The sequence below is a fragment of the Heteronotia binoei genome, chromosome 1 (genome assembly GCF_032191835.1).
Source record: "Heteronotia binoei isolate CCM8104 ecotype False Entrance Well chromosome 1, APGP_CSIRO_Hbin_v1, whole genome shotgun sequence".
NCBI classification, from domain to species: Eukaryota; Metazoa; Chordata; class Lepidosauria; order Squamata; family Gekkonidae; genus Heteronotia; species Heteronotia binoei.
This window is the reverse complement of record NC_083223.1, coordinates 165,668,483-165,682,697: the sequence shown is the minus strand read 5'-3', so window position 1 is coordinate 165,682,697 and position 14,215 is coordinate 165,668,483. Positions and strand designations below refer to the sequence as shown.

General features: G+C 43.6%; 1 protein-coding gene across 1 annotated transcript in view; it reads right to left on the bottom strand.

Annotated features, from left to right (window-relative positions):
- LOC132574209 (cation channel sperm-associated auxiliary subunit epsilon-like) overlaps positions 1–14,215 on the bottom strand; it is a 59,901-nt gene that overhangs the window by 40,040 nt on the left and 5,646 nt on the right. Inside the window, exons 4-5 of the mRNA XM_060242535.1 lie at positions 10,146–10,676; positions 674–1,113 (exon numbers count right to left, since the gene is read on the bottom strand). Coding sequence (XP_060098518.1) covers positions 674–1,113; positions 10,146–10,676 — 971 coding nt within the window. The remainder of the gene's footprint in view (positions 1–673; positions 1,114–10,145; positions 10,677–14,215) is intronic.

Here is a 14,215-nt window from a genome sequence, read left to right as displayed (position 1 = left end):
GCCACAGGTGGGGAAAGTTCCTAGGAGTCTTTCACTAAAAGGAAATGATCACCTCTTCCCATGACAGGTTTTCCTGCTTTCCAAGGGTTCTAGCTGGGAAAGACTCTTGACAGGAAAATTGTTGACAGGAACAAAGAACAACTTGGAGCAGTAGTGATGTTGAGTCTTGTCTCCATGATGGCAATGGAAGGACTTCTCTTCTGCATAATGTGACAACTTTGGGAGGAAGGTATGGGTGGGAGAGAGGGTGCCCCTCAAGTTCTAGAAAACTCTTGGCAATTTCACATCCCTGGAAGTCCCCATGTAGGACCACAAAGAAAAACAAAATTTTAGGGTTTCTTCCAACATGCTGAACCTCATGACTAAATATCTGCAATTTCTATAAATACCTGGAGTTCTTTGTCATGTTATAGTAATATGAAAAATTTATTATATATATCATGCGGGGGGGGGGGGGGGGACCAGATTTGCTACTGTCAGAGAGGCTTCCCAACCAATCTGAAACCAAATCATATGCTGGGTTTTAAACTAAGATGATAATTATGCCATGCAGAAGGTTACAGACAAAATGAACACAGAAACGAAGAAAGTGATATATTTGAACATCAATACTGCTTCTTACTGGGTTCAGGTTGGACAGATACTAAAATGATACTATGCAAAAATCACTTACCTTGTTCTTAGTACAAATTCCACGGGCTATTTCATAATTAAGATATGTTTTTTGTTTCAGCAAGTCTGATTTGTGGATTGTAACCTCTGTAAATAATCCCAGGTTTTCCAGAAAGACTATCTGCGTCCAAAAGGTCACATTATTTCCCATGTCCACATAATAAACATTTGATTTCATACTGTGTTGAAATGATATATATGGACAGGCTTCTTGTGATGTTTGTGTAGCACTAAGTACTTCAGTTCTCAGTGGATATACCTGACGATGTATGTTTGAACCATTGACAGTCAGTAAATAAAAGCCACCATGTGGATTCACGTACAAGATACAGTTTTTGCTTTCACTTTCCCAAGCATGGAGCTTTATGACATCTTTCATTGTAAATTTAAAGAAGTACATGACATTGTTTTTCATTTTTATTATAGTGTTTTCACCATGGTCTGTAAAGACAGAAAACAAACAGCAGCTAAATATTCTTTAAGTTCCTAGAAATCTTCTTTAAGTTCCTAGAATCTAACAGCTACTATCATGCCAAATTACAAAATGTTAAAGACAAAGCACAATATTCCAATTAAAAAACACTGTACTAGCAATACTACATTACCAAAAAGTGCTTCCATTTGTTTCTTTATACAATAAGTATTAAAAACATCCTGTAACTACTGATCAGCAACCTATCAATGGTCCTTCTAAAAAGGGCCATCTTTAGAAGATAGGGCAAGGAAGACTTCCCTTGGGAGAGAATTCCAAAGCTGAATAATTCTACAAATAAGATATCTCCCACAATCACTAAGATAGGGCAAGCAAGACTTCCCTTGGGAGAGAATTCCAAAGCTGCATAATTCTACAAATAAGATCTCTCCCACAATCACCTATTATGCTTCAAATGGTGCAGTCATACAGGAAAGGATCTCAGAGATGGAGCTCAGTGCATAGGCAGATCTACATGTGAGGAGGTGATTATTGAGATACTGTGGTCCCAAGCAATTTAGAGTAATGATATTCACTCATTGGCTTCAGAGCCACATGTGGATCTTTGATATGCCACATATGGGTTTTTTGTACACCATTCCCAAAGATGGCAGCAACCCTATGTTTCAGGAAAGTGAGCAAGGCCATTGCCCAATTAGGCTTGTGGTTTGCAGGTGGTTTCCATCTTTAACCAGATGCTGATGGGAGGATTGGAGGATGGGTAAATTATGAGCATCCCTGAGAAATGGGCCTTGTACTTGGAAATGGAAGGAAAGTAGCGTCACCAGGCATGGTCTGGCAACCAAATGGGAAACAGGGGAAGCATGGACTTCTGGGTTGTGCCTGTGGGGGACTGGTGTCCCTAGTGCAATCACATAACTTCTGGTATGACCTGGAAGTGACATCATTGCACCATGGGTGACACATTAGCATTTGCCCCAGACTTTATTAATGTCATTATACCAAGGAAACATCCCATTTTCCCCAGTTATTTCCTGCTCCCCATCTTAGATGCACACTTTAATGTGGTGAGGGGGTTTGTGTGTGCCAGTGAAGCTTAGAACCATACCGCAAGAAGTTTAGACTCTGTCAAGACGCTACACTCCTCACAGTCATTCAAGATAGAATGGTCACAGATGAAAACCAGACTAAGATGTATCTACCCCTCTCATGAATCAACAACCACATCAGCAGAAGAGAAAAGATGGCTGCACTTATGTGTAGCAGATGTTCATTGAATATCTTCTGTGCAGTACCACATTGGGACTGCGCATGTGTAGGGCTGCTACAAAGTGATCTGCCAGCTTAAAAGTCCACTAGGGTCCATCAGAACTATGACAACCATTTCCTGCCCAAATGATCACATGGTCCAATGGACCAGCACCCATTCCCTCAGTCTCACTTGAGCTGCCACAAGCTACAGTTTTGTGAAAGAGTTCTTAAAGTTTACAGCAGAGCAGATGGGAGGGAATGTATGCCTGCACAGAAGACACTTGATGAACAGCAGTTACAAATAAGTGCAACGCCTTTTTCATCTTTGGTCTTTTGTGCAGTCCCATATTGAAATTCTAGTAAGCTACTCATCAAAATGGTTGGTAGAGCTCTCAGAATCTATTCACTGGAACATTGACTGAAGTACTGCCTTTCCAACCCTTCTTGCATGCAGTTCTAAGGCATAGTGCTTCACAAATATATGTAACAGTGGAAGACCACGTTCTGGCTCTGCAAATCTCCTAGATCAGAACACTTCTGGAAAAGGCTGCAGAAAATGCCTGCATTCTAGTAGAATGTGTGCAAACAACCAATGGATAGGATAACATATAACATATAACAAATGCATATAACAAATGTTTATTGTGGACACAATCCAATGTGGGAGTGTCTGACAGGAAGCCCTCTTTCCTTTAGAGGGACCTGAATAAGAAATGAAGTATCATTCCTAAATGCTTTTGCTCTGTTAAAATAAAGCGGTAACATTCTTCTCACATCTAATTTATGAAGTTTTTGTTGAACATTATTTATTTATTTATTATTTATTTATTTAGTGGACTTATATCCCGCCCTTCCCACCGAAGTGTCTCAGGGCGGCTCACAGCATAGTGATTCATACAATTCGATTTAAAACATTTACAAATACAGTAAAACCATAGTTAATAAAACAAAGATAAGATAAGATAAGATAAAATCAGCGGTCTATAAAAGCATTTTGTTCCATCTAGAGGTGTTCTCATTATCAGTTAGGTGTTATAGGCCTGCCGGAAGAGGGCTGTCTTACAGGCCCTGCGGAACTGCCCTAGGACCCGCAGGGCCCGTACCTCCTCCGGCAGCTGGTTCCACCAATGGGGTGCCACTATTGAGAAGGCCCGATCCCTGGTGGATTTTAGGCGGGCCTCCTTTGGCCCAGGGACTACCAACAGGTTTTGCGAACCCGAGCGTAGTACTCTCTGGGGAACATGTGGGGAGAGACGGTCCCTAAGGTAGACAGGTCCTAGGCCATATAGGGCTTTAAAGGTAATGACCAACACCTTGTACTGGACTCGGAATATTACTGGCAGCCAGTGCAGATCTCGGAGCCCCGGCCGAATGTGCTCCCATCTTGGGAGCCCTAATAGCAGCCGGGCAGCAGCGTTCTGCACCAACTGCAGTTTCCGGGTCCGGCACAAGGGTAGCCCCATGTAGAGGGCATTAGAGTAGTCCAACCTCGAGGTGACCGTAGCATGAATCACTGTTGCTAGGTCGTCGCGTTCCAGGAAGGGGGCCAACTGCCTCGCCCGCCTAAGATGAAAAAAAGCGGACTTGGCAGTGGCTGCTATCTGAGCCTCCATCGTCAGAGAAGGCTCCAATAGCACCCCCAGGCTCTTGACCCTGCCCGACGCTGTCAGCGGCGCGCCGTCAAAAACTGGCAGGGGGATTTCCCTTCCCGGGCCGCAGCGACCCAAGCAAAGGACCTCTGTCTTCGCCGGATTCAGCTTCAGCCCGCTCAGTCTAAGCCACCTAGCCACTGCCTGTAACGCCCGGTCCAGATTTTCTGGGGCGCAGGCGGGCCGGCCGCCCATAAGCAGATAGAGCTGGGTGTCATCAGCATATTGATGACAACCCAGCCCGTACCCTCGGGCAATCTGGGCAAGGGGGCGCATATAGATGTTGAATAACATCGGGGAAAGTACCGCCCCTTGAGGCACGCCGCAATCAAGCGTGTGTCTCTGGGACAGTTCCTCCCCAATCGCCACCCTTTGTCCCCGACCATCAAGGAAAGAGGAAAGCCATTGCAAGGCCAGCCCCTGAATCCCTGCGTCGGCAAGGCGGCACGCCAGAAGCCGATGGTCGACCGTATCAAACGCTGCCGATAGGTCCAACAACATCAGCACCGCCGAGCCGCCTTGATCCAGATGCCGCTGAAGGTCATCCACCAGGGCGACCAGCACCGTCTCCGTCCCATGGCCCGGGCGGAAACCAGACTGGTAGGGGTCAAGGACAGAAGCATCCTCCAGGAAACTCTGTAGCTGCAACGCCGCTGCCCTCTCAATAAGTTTGCCCAAAAAGGGCAGATTCGAGACCGGCCGGTAGTGTGCCAATTCGGCCGGATCTAACGTTGTTTTCTTCAAGAGGGGACGGACCACCGCCTCCTTGAGCGCTGATGGAAAATGCCCCTCCAGTAGGGATCTATTTATGATATCCCGTATAGGATATCTTAGCTCCCTCTGGCAGGTCTTAATAAGCCAAGAGGGGCATGGGTCCAATTTACAAGTTGTTGGGTGTGCAGATAGGAGGATCCTGTCAACTTCTTCCAGGCTGAGCGCGCCAAAGCCGTCCAGAACACGATCCGAAGACAGGCACGGAGCCTCAGGTTCGCTAGCTGTATCTAATATGGCAGGGAAGTCGGAACGGAGCGATGCGATTTTATCCGCAAAGAAATTCGCAAAAGCCTCACAGCCAATTTCCAATTCATTAGAATTTGGTCTGCCCTGTGGCAGTGTTGTAAGGGTCCGAATTGTATTGAACAGTTGGGCCGGGCGCGAAATTGCGGACGCAATCTCCGCCGCAAAGTATGCTTTCTTTGCGGCCTTGACTGCCATCTCGTAGGACTTCATAAACTCTCTATAAGATGTTCGAATCGCTTCGTCTCGAGCACGCCGCCATTGCCTCTCTAATCGTCTGAGTCCCCGTTTCAACCGCCGCAACTCCTGGTTATACCAGGGTGTCGGCCTTGAACGAGGGCGCAGAGGACGCCTAGGTGCGATCTCGTCGATGGCCCCGGCGAGCCTATTATTCCAAGATTTCACCAGGTCATCGAGGGAATCGCCAGGGGGCCTGGGATCCCGCAGAGCCGTCAGGAACCGTTCCGGGTCCATCAGGCTCCGCGGGCAAGCTAAAATAAGCTCGCCGCCCAAACGGGTTTGGGGTGGGACGTCCACACGAGCCTTGAGGGCGTAGTGATCCGACCATGGCACTGCTATAGAAGCAAGATCGTTCACTAAAACTCCCGACGCGAAGATCAAGTCTAACATGTGACCCGCCTGGTGGGTGGGTGTCGTAACTACTTGGGAGAGTCCTAGTGTCGCCATGGAAGACACTAGGTCCATCGCCTGATTGGAGGTCACGTCATCGGCATGAACATTGAAGTCACCCAGGATCAAAAGCCTCGGGTGCTCCAATGCCCATCCTGCTGCGGCCTCCATCAGGGATAGTAAGGCGCTGGCCGGTGCGGTCAGGGGAGGGAAAAAAGTAAAATTATCTCCTGTGTGTGGTGGAATTCTGATACCACCTTAGGCAGAAATTGAAGACCAGGCCTTAATATCACTCTTTCCTCAAATATCTTTAGGAAGAGAGCTCTATGCAGAGCACTGCCAGTTTGGTCACATGGCTGGTAGAAGTAATTACTACCAAGAAACATACTTTAATGGGAAAATGGGCTAAAGAGGCTACAGCTAATGATTCGAATGGCTGGGACATTAGTCCAATAGGAACTTGTGAGAGACTGCTGTGGTATTATCACTGGTCTTGGGGGATATTACTTAAGTAGGTCCTTGAGGAATTTCTTAGTCAATCCATGTTAAAAAAAACCCCAAAGGGCCTTGCACAGGGACGGTGATATGCTGAGATCGCTGCTAAGTGTACACATATCAAAGAGTGGGCTAAACTTGATTCCAGTGAAGTAAGCAATCAGATGTGAGTGGAAAGGATGCTTCCTGCAGAGGAATACCCCTGGAAGTTGACCAAGCTGAGAAATGGGCCCACTTGTACCTAGATGAGCATCATGTAGTCAACCTTCTAGCTTACATCGAAACTTTTTTTTTGCAACATAATTTTTTATTAGTTTCTTCTTATTCAAAACAACATTTAAAGAGTGACCAAAAAAGAAAGAAAACAATATCTTCACTTAACATCAGTTTTCCAAAATCAATGTCAGTCACTTTATATCAATATATGTATTCACAGGCGGGGGTAGGGAATGAACAATTCCTGGTTATCTTATTTTAAACTTAATTGAAAGATAATCATCCAATCTTCATTATTAAGACCAAACTATCCCAAAGAGAAGAAAAGGAAAAAACAAATTATTTTACCAGTTTTGGAAGTTCTATAACATTATCAAATAATAGTTATGTATGTCTGTTTTTCCCCATTACTCACATTATATCTATACATTATGTTTATAAACAGTCATAATTTTTTTTCCATTTCATAAGTGCTTCTTCCTTAGATTTACCATTTATTATATCAATCAAAACATCTAGTTCTGCGACCTTTAAAAATTTTTCAACTAATTCTTCTCTTGTAGGCGCCCTAGTTTGCTTCCAATAGGCTGCATAGAGAATTCTGGCTGCAGCTATAATATGTATTACTATATGTCTATCCTCTTTTTCAACTCCTGGTTGTATTATATTAAGCAGAAAAATTTGCGAAGTAAAGGGTATGGCTTTTTTCAACAATTTTTGTATCCACTCCCAATAGTTACTAGCTTTTTTACATAGCCACCATGCATGAAAAAATGTACCTGGTTTCTCTTGGCATTTCCAACATAGGTTTGAAGTTTTAAAATACATTTTTGACAGTCTGTGGGGTGTTAAGTGCCAGCAATGAAACATCTTTAATAGGTTTTCCTTAAGCTTTACCAATTTTGTCATTTTATAGCTTGTTCTTATTTTATTTATTTATTTATTTATTTATGCATGCCTGGCATTTATATTCCGCCCTCCTTGCCGAAGCAGGCTCAGGGCAACTAACAACAATCAAACCCAAACAATAGAACAGTAAGCAAACAATTAAAATTAACAATCATTACCAATTAACAATTTAAAAGTTTAAAATAATTTAAAACAATTTTTGGTGCTAGTGTTGGTACCATTACATTCAGCGATGTTGGGCATCTACTTATACTGTAGTTTAACTAAAGGCAAGTCAAAATAGAGCTGTTTTACAGGCCTTGCAGAACTGGGCAAGGTCCCACAAGGTCCTTACATCTTCTGGGAGTTGGTTTCACATTTAAACCCATTGATCCATATTTATTTCTATACCCAAGTTTTGTGACCACTTAATCATAGTTTCTTTAATTGTTTCATCTTCAAGTTTTATCTGCAATAAGTAGTCATACATTTTTTATCAACTTTTCTTGTGATTCTAGTAGTAATTTTTCAAATAGGCATTTTTGATAGCAGAACCCAACTACTTTATCTTTTTTATCTCTCAATGTTAATTGCATTGTGGGCCACCAATCTAGTTTCAGGTCTTGTTTTTTAAGTTCTACTTCATCCTTCAAAGTACCATCCACCAACAACAAATCTTGATACCTGATTATTTTGTTTCCTTTAAGTAGCTGTGGATGAGTAAACGCCTCTATTGGGGAAACCCACCATGGTATCTTGTTATAAGTCTTTTCTTTTACTTTATTCCATGTTGTTAGGAGAGATTTTCTAATTAAACGATTGTTAAAATATTTATGGCCTTGTATATTATACCATGTGAAGGCATGCCATTCTAATCTTAAATCGTGGCCTTCAATGGCTAACAGTCTTCTATTTTCAAGACAAATCCAGTCTTGAACCCATACAAAAGCATTGGTCTTATGGTAAAGTTGCCAATCAGGTAAAGCCACTCCATCTCTATCTTTCATATCCTGTAAGATTTTCCACGATTCAGGGTTTTTTCCCCAGCCAGATAAGTTTTGAGGCAGTTTTATTTAAATTTTGAAAAAAACGTATTTCTTAGGATTTATAGGAATTGTTTGAAACAGAAAAATTAATTTCGGTAATATGGTCATCTTGACGGTGGCTATTCTTCCTAAGAATGATAATTGTAGTTTTTCCCAACTTATGAGTTGTCTTTCTATGTCTTTCAAGGTTGTGAGGTAGTTATTGTCAAATAAAGAGCTGCATCTTTTTGTGATATGTACCCCCAAGTATCTTATTTTCCTCTCTATCTGGAAGCATGTTCTTTCTTGTAAAGATGGACCTTTTTGATTGGACATATTTTTAATCAAAATTTTAGTTTTTTGTTGCTTAATTTTTAATCCAGTTATTTCTCCAAATTCTTCTAATAATGGATTCCGGATTTTCTAAAATGAAAGCCATGTCATCTGCAAAGGTTTGTAGCTTAAATTCTTCTGGTGGACACTAAGAAACCTGGGGTCAGATGCCAAGTTGCACCGCATGGAGCTACATAGGTTATGGGTCTGCAAGGCCCTGTGGCCCCCATCATCGTGTAGACAATGGAAACAGGTCTTCAGCAGTGGAATCATTCCTTCAGGCTGGCCCAAAAGTGTGTGTGTGTGCCCTCATGGCCCAAGGTGTTCCTCTACAAACAGGCAATGGTGGTAGGTCTTCTCAGTGCTAAGGTCATGCTGCGTACGGTGAACCTACCCATCATGGTATGTGGCCATGGCACTGAGGTCCTGTCATGTGAGTATGTGGCCTCATGTCTATAGAGCACTCCAAGGGTGGTAGTGGAGGTTGACCTCTCTTGGTGCCAGCTCACTACCTTTCCTTCTGCAGGCAACTTGCTAGGGGGGAGAGGGAAGCTGTGGTGTTGGGTGCTGAGGGAGGCACCCCAGCTGGTGACTGCCAGATACCAGTAGAAGACCTTTTAGCACTTCCTTTACCAGTTTCTTGGAGGTTGCCTCTATTGTTTCACATGGACTGGCTCCTGGGAGAACATGCTTGGGGTCACTCCTGGAACATGGGGTGATGGGTCTTGATCCTCCCCCTTTTTGTGCTGTCTCTGTTCTGTTTGCAAGGGACCTGTGCCTTTAAGGAGGTATGGTGTGTCCTGGGAACGTGGCCCAGTAGCGTGTGACTCTTCCGCTCCCTTTGCTCACTTGGTCTCTGTGGCTATCACCCTGTGATTGGTTGGTTCCCCATGTCTATCCCACCTATGCTATCACTTGCCAGTGACGTTTTGTGTGCACAATGGTACAGTTGATGTGAATGCCAGCATGGTGACAGTTTATGTGGCCCCACAGCAAGAGCATTTGCCTAGTCCCCAGCCATTAGGGAATGGACCAGTGGTGATGCTTTTGTGCTGGTGGCCAACCACCTCCACCTCAATAACCCTTAGGATTGCACTGTAAATGTTCTGTTTGTCATAAACAGTAACATAGAAATAGTAACAAAATGGATACCTCTGTCATGAATAACTATAGTCATTATCATTTTCATAGTCATTGGATTAGATGGACTATTGGCCTGATCGATCAGAGCTCTTCTTACGTTCTTAATCTCTGATTACTGTATCTGTCTTGTGGGTTCTTAACAAGCATTTTCACTGTAAAGGACCATGCTTATCTCAGGATGCTGAATGTAAGAATCTAAAACCTAAAGACAGTGCCCATTTGTGTTATAACATTAATATAATTCCCTGAAATATGTAACCAATTTGCATTATTTCAGAAATGTCTATTAAATTTGTATTAATTTAAATGTCTATTAAAATGTATAAATGTCTATTAAAATGTATAAATGTCTATTAAAATGTATAAATGTCTATTAAAATTGTATTAACTTACCAATAATAATCTGTTGAATAGTTGTTCCTTCTGATGCGGCAGATAATAGACTGTCTGAGCCAGATACTTTAATATACCCATTAACTCGATTTCCTTTGTAAGAATAATAGACCTTGTCATTGTCCCACAGTAGCATGGATGAGACTGCTGAATTTACAACTATCATATCTAGAGTTCTACCTGTAGGTGCAGGTAGGTAAAAATTTTTCAAGAACCACAGACCATCTTCATCATACACTGCCAAAAAAAACATCCTGGAGGAGCTACACCCAGTGCAGGCTATCAAGATGGAAATTTCAGGAACCCGTGAATCATAGCAAGCGTTGATTAAAGCTATATCAGCATTTGATTGTAGTCCTAGGAGGTTCTTAAGGATTATTGTATCCGCTATTTGGAAAAACAAGTTACCATGTCTTCCAAGAAAAATGGTATCTTCTGTCCATATGATAAATTCACTTAATACTTCTGAATTCTTTTCCCATGGTGATGAGGAAGAAAGAAATAATAAATTCAGGCAAATTGTTCCAATATCTAACCAAATTTACCATAAACAGCAGTAAAACATTCTTTTAAGAGTAAAAAAATTGAAATATAAAGATGTCATTGGATAGCATTGAGGGGCAAATGAAACTTAGCTAAGTGGGGTGGAATCTAGTTTTCTCCTCACTTTTTTGACTTCAGCTTCCCCCTGGCTCCTCTGTACCACCTCATGCTCCCCCCCCCCCCCCGATATGGCTCCCTCTTCCCACAGCTCTGATTTTCCACTCCTTCCTTCAGCTTGTGCTCCCTGTGGGTAAGGGTATTATATTCTTACACCAGTTCCTAGTAGCAGGACACAACAAAGAGCCCTTAGTTTGCTCTGGAGTGGTGTCATGATCATTATTCATTGCTAAAACAAACTGTTTTTATTCTGCAGGAATCTTTCTTCACATGTGTGTTCTTTTTCTACCTACATTGTTGCAGGGATTTCACTATCCACATACAGCTGGGGATTTAGAATCAGAAATAGTGGTATGGTATGTATGTGGGGGGTTGTCTATATGTATTTTGCTATATGTCTGCAAACTCATGTATAAAGCAGGAGTGGGATGGGTCAGATCTATTTTAAACAGAGAATGGGAGTGCATGGGTAATGGGTACTAGACCTACCTTCCCCAATTTACTTCACTTTTGTTTTCTGAATAATTTTTCTCTCAGCTGTACTCTGATCTTGGAAGTGAGCTAAAGCAGAAGTAAAATGTTTTGGACAATGAAATGCAGTGAGCTATTGGAGAGGTGCTCCATTTTTTGTTAAAATGAGATCACTTTACATAGAACATGCATAAAGATTTACATGTAGATTCTACTGCCTATAGTTTGGCCTTCAGACTCCTGTAATAAAGACTGAAATATAAGGTCAATCTGATAAACAATTATAAACTGATGTCTGAATGTACTTTCTGTTGTCCTATGCAAGTAGCAAAATGCTGTGTTCTGTATTTTCAACTGAGGTGTGTGGACAGAGAGAGAGAATGTAAACCTTCAACCAGTATGTAGTATGAAGCACAATTTAGACTGACCCAACACCATCTTTGCAGATCAGGAGGTTGAGTGAAGCAAGGGAGGAAGCAGTGGGCAGCATCATGCTGTCCACAAGCTCTGGAGGGGTGGGACCAGCTGCAGGTAGGCCTGGCTGTGTCAGAGAAGTCAATCCTGAGAGGAGGGGTTCAGATTCTCCCTTTAGCTATTTGAACCCCTTGCAGCAGCTGGCTTGCCCTCACTTTTTCTTGTTGGCTTAACCAACTGTATGCCTGGAACTTCTTACAATGGTGACCACATGCTCCTTCCAACAAGGAGCTGAATGGTCTATTTCTTTTTTGAAGACACAAGCTGCATGAGCCTGTTGCCAGCAAAGACTTAAAGAGCTGTTTCAGCAAGTTGGCGGCCATATGCCTACAGGATCAGCTGTATGATGGCTTGCCGGCCCGCCTTTAAATAAAGAAGTCTGCAGATTTTAGCCCGTGTTTTGTAATTTACCCATTAGTGATGGCTTTCCCATGATGGGATTGTGACACCAAGGGTGTCTGCATCATCAGGGCCCAATGATACTGAGGTGCTGGGGGGGGGGGGGTGCTCTGTACTCTTAGCTTCCCAGATGTTGCAGATTAGGTGGTTCAGCTGCATTGGGTAATGTGGTAATCTTTCATTTGGTTGCTTGGAGCAGGCGTTCAGTCCACCCAGGAACAGCTCCTCTTTGGACTGCTTGATTCTCCAGCCTTCCAGCTGTGTGGCTGATTAGACAGCCAGCACTCCCTTTCCCCGTTGGCCAGGTTTTTGGTGCAGTTGATTGCTATAGGTTAGGCTCTGGCCCACCATGACACGTAGTTGCCAGGATTAAAAGTGCAACATGTTTTTATAATTCATAGTAATTTCAGGAGTTCATCATTCATTTGAGATTTAATTTAATCTGTAATAGTCTTTGACTATGTGTAAAATAGTAATTATAAAATTAGTCATAAAATCAAAGCCATGGTGGCAAATTCCACTGTCCTGATTCGTTGCAGTCACGGGGACTGTACTGTACCAACTATTGGTTCACACTCTGTCTGTCACCACTTTCCACTACCATTGGGTAGCCTCTCTGTCACCTGCCCACTGCTGGCCCTGTCAGGCAAGAACCCCATCAGATGGCCACTGACCTGAGACAGTTCTCTGCTGACAGATTCTCCTATGGGATGTCAGTAATGCCTCTCCTCAGGGCCCTGTCTGTCTTCCTCCTTCTCATTTTTCTTTCACTCCTTTCTCCCCCTCTTTTTTTTACCTCCCCCTTGTTTTTTCTCTCATTCTTTTCCTGTCTTTCAGTCTTTTTATTTCATTCTATCTACTTTCCTCCCTTTAATTCACACAAACAGTAGCAGCTAACATCTCTTCAGCTGACAAGGAATGATCGTTCACAGTAGGGAGGGGCCACTTCAGAGGGAGCAAAAGGGAGCTTGCAATGGCTATCTTCACAATGTCAGCTGCTTAATGCTATCAGACATTTTCTCCCAGGGAACCACAGTTGCCAACCTCCAGGTGCTTGGTCCCCCCCCCCCCCACACACACATTGTGAAGAAAGACTGCCCTTTTCCCATGTAGAGGCTGTGGGGTTGCCCGCTCCAGGTTAGGAAATTCTAGATGGCAGAGATCACTGCCCCCTGAGGTGTGTGTATGTGTGTGTGGGGGGGGGGAATTAATGTCTTCACTTGGATGGGAAGACAGCAAGGTAGTGGTGGGGGTACTCACCCAGAGACCTTTAGTGTTACCTTTCTAGGTTGGTGGGAAATTCCTAAGGTATCAATACAGGCCTCTGAGAAAGAGGCCTTTCCTTCTGGGAAACTAATGTTGCCAATCTCCAGGTGAGAGCTGGAAATCTCTCAGAATGACAACTGCTATCCAGATAGATGGCAGAGATCAGCTCCCTTTGGGGGGAGGGAGTGAATGCCTTCACTTGGGTGGGTGGGAAGACAGCAAGGCTGGGGGGTGGCACTTGCCCAGAGGCCTTTAGTGCTACCTTTCCAGGTTGGTGGGAAATTTCCTAACGTATCAATACAGGCCTCTGAGAAAGAGGCCTTTCCTCCTGGAGAATCAGTGTTAACAATCTCCAGGTGAGGGTTGGAGATCTCTCAGAAATATAACTGCTATCCAAATAGATGGAAGAGATCAGCTCCCTTTAGGTGGGGGAGGGAGTGAATGCCTCCACTTGGGTTGGTGGGAAGACAGCAAGGCTGGGGGGGCACTTGCTCAGAGGCCTTTAGTGCTGCCTTTCCAGGTTGTTAGAAAATTCCTAAGGTATCAATACAGGCCTCTGAAAAAGGAGCCTTTCCTCCTGGGGAACCAGTGCTGCCAATTCCCAGGTGAGGGCTGGAGATCACTCAGAATTACAACTGCTATCCAGGTTGGTGGAAAATTCCTGGAGATTCTGTAGTGCAGGGGTGGCCAATGGTAGCGCTCCAGATGTTTTTTGCCTACAACTCCCATCAGCCCCAGCCATTGGCCATGTTGGCTGGGGCTGATGGGAGTTGTAGGCAAAAAACATCTGAAGCACTACC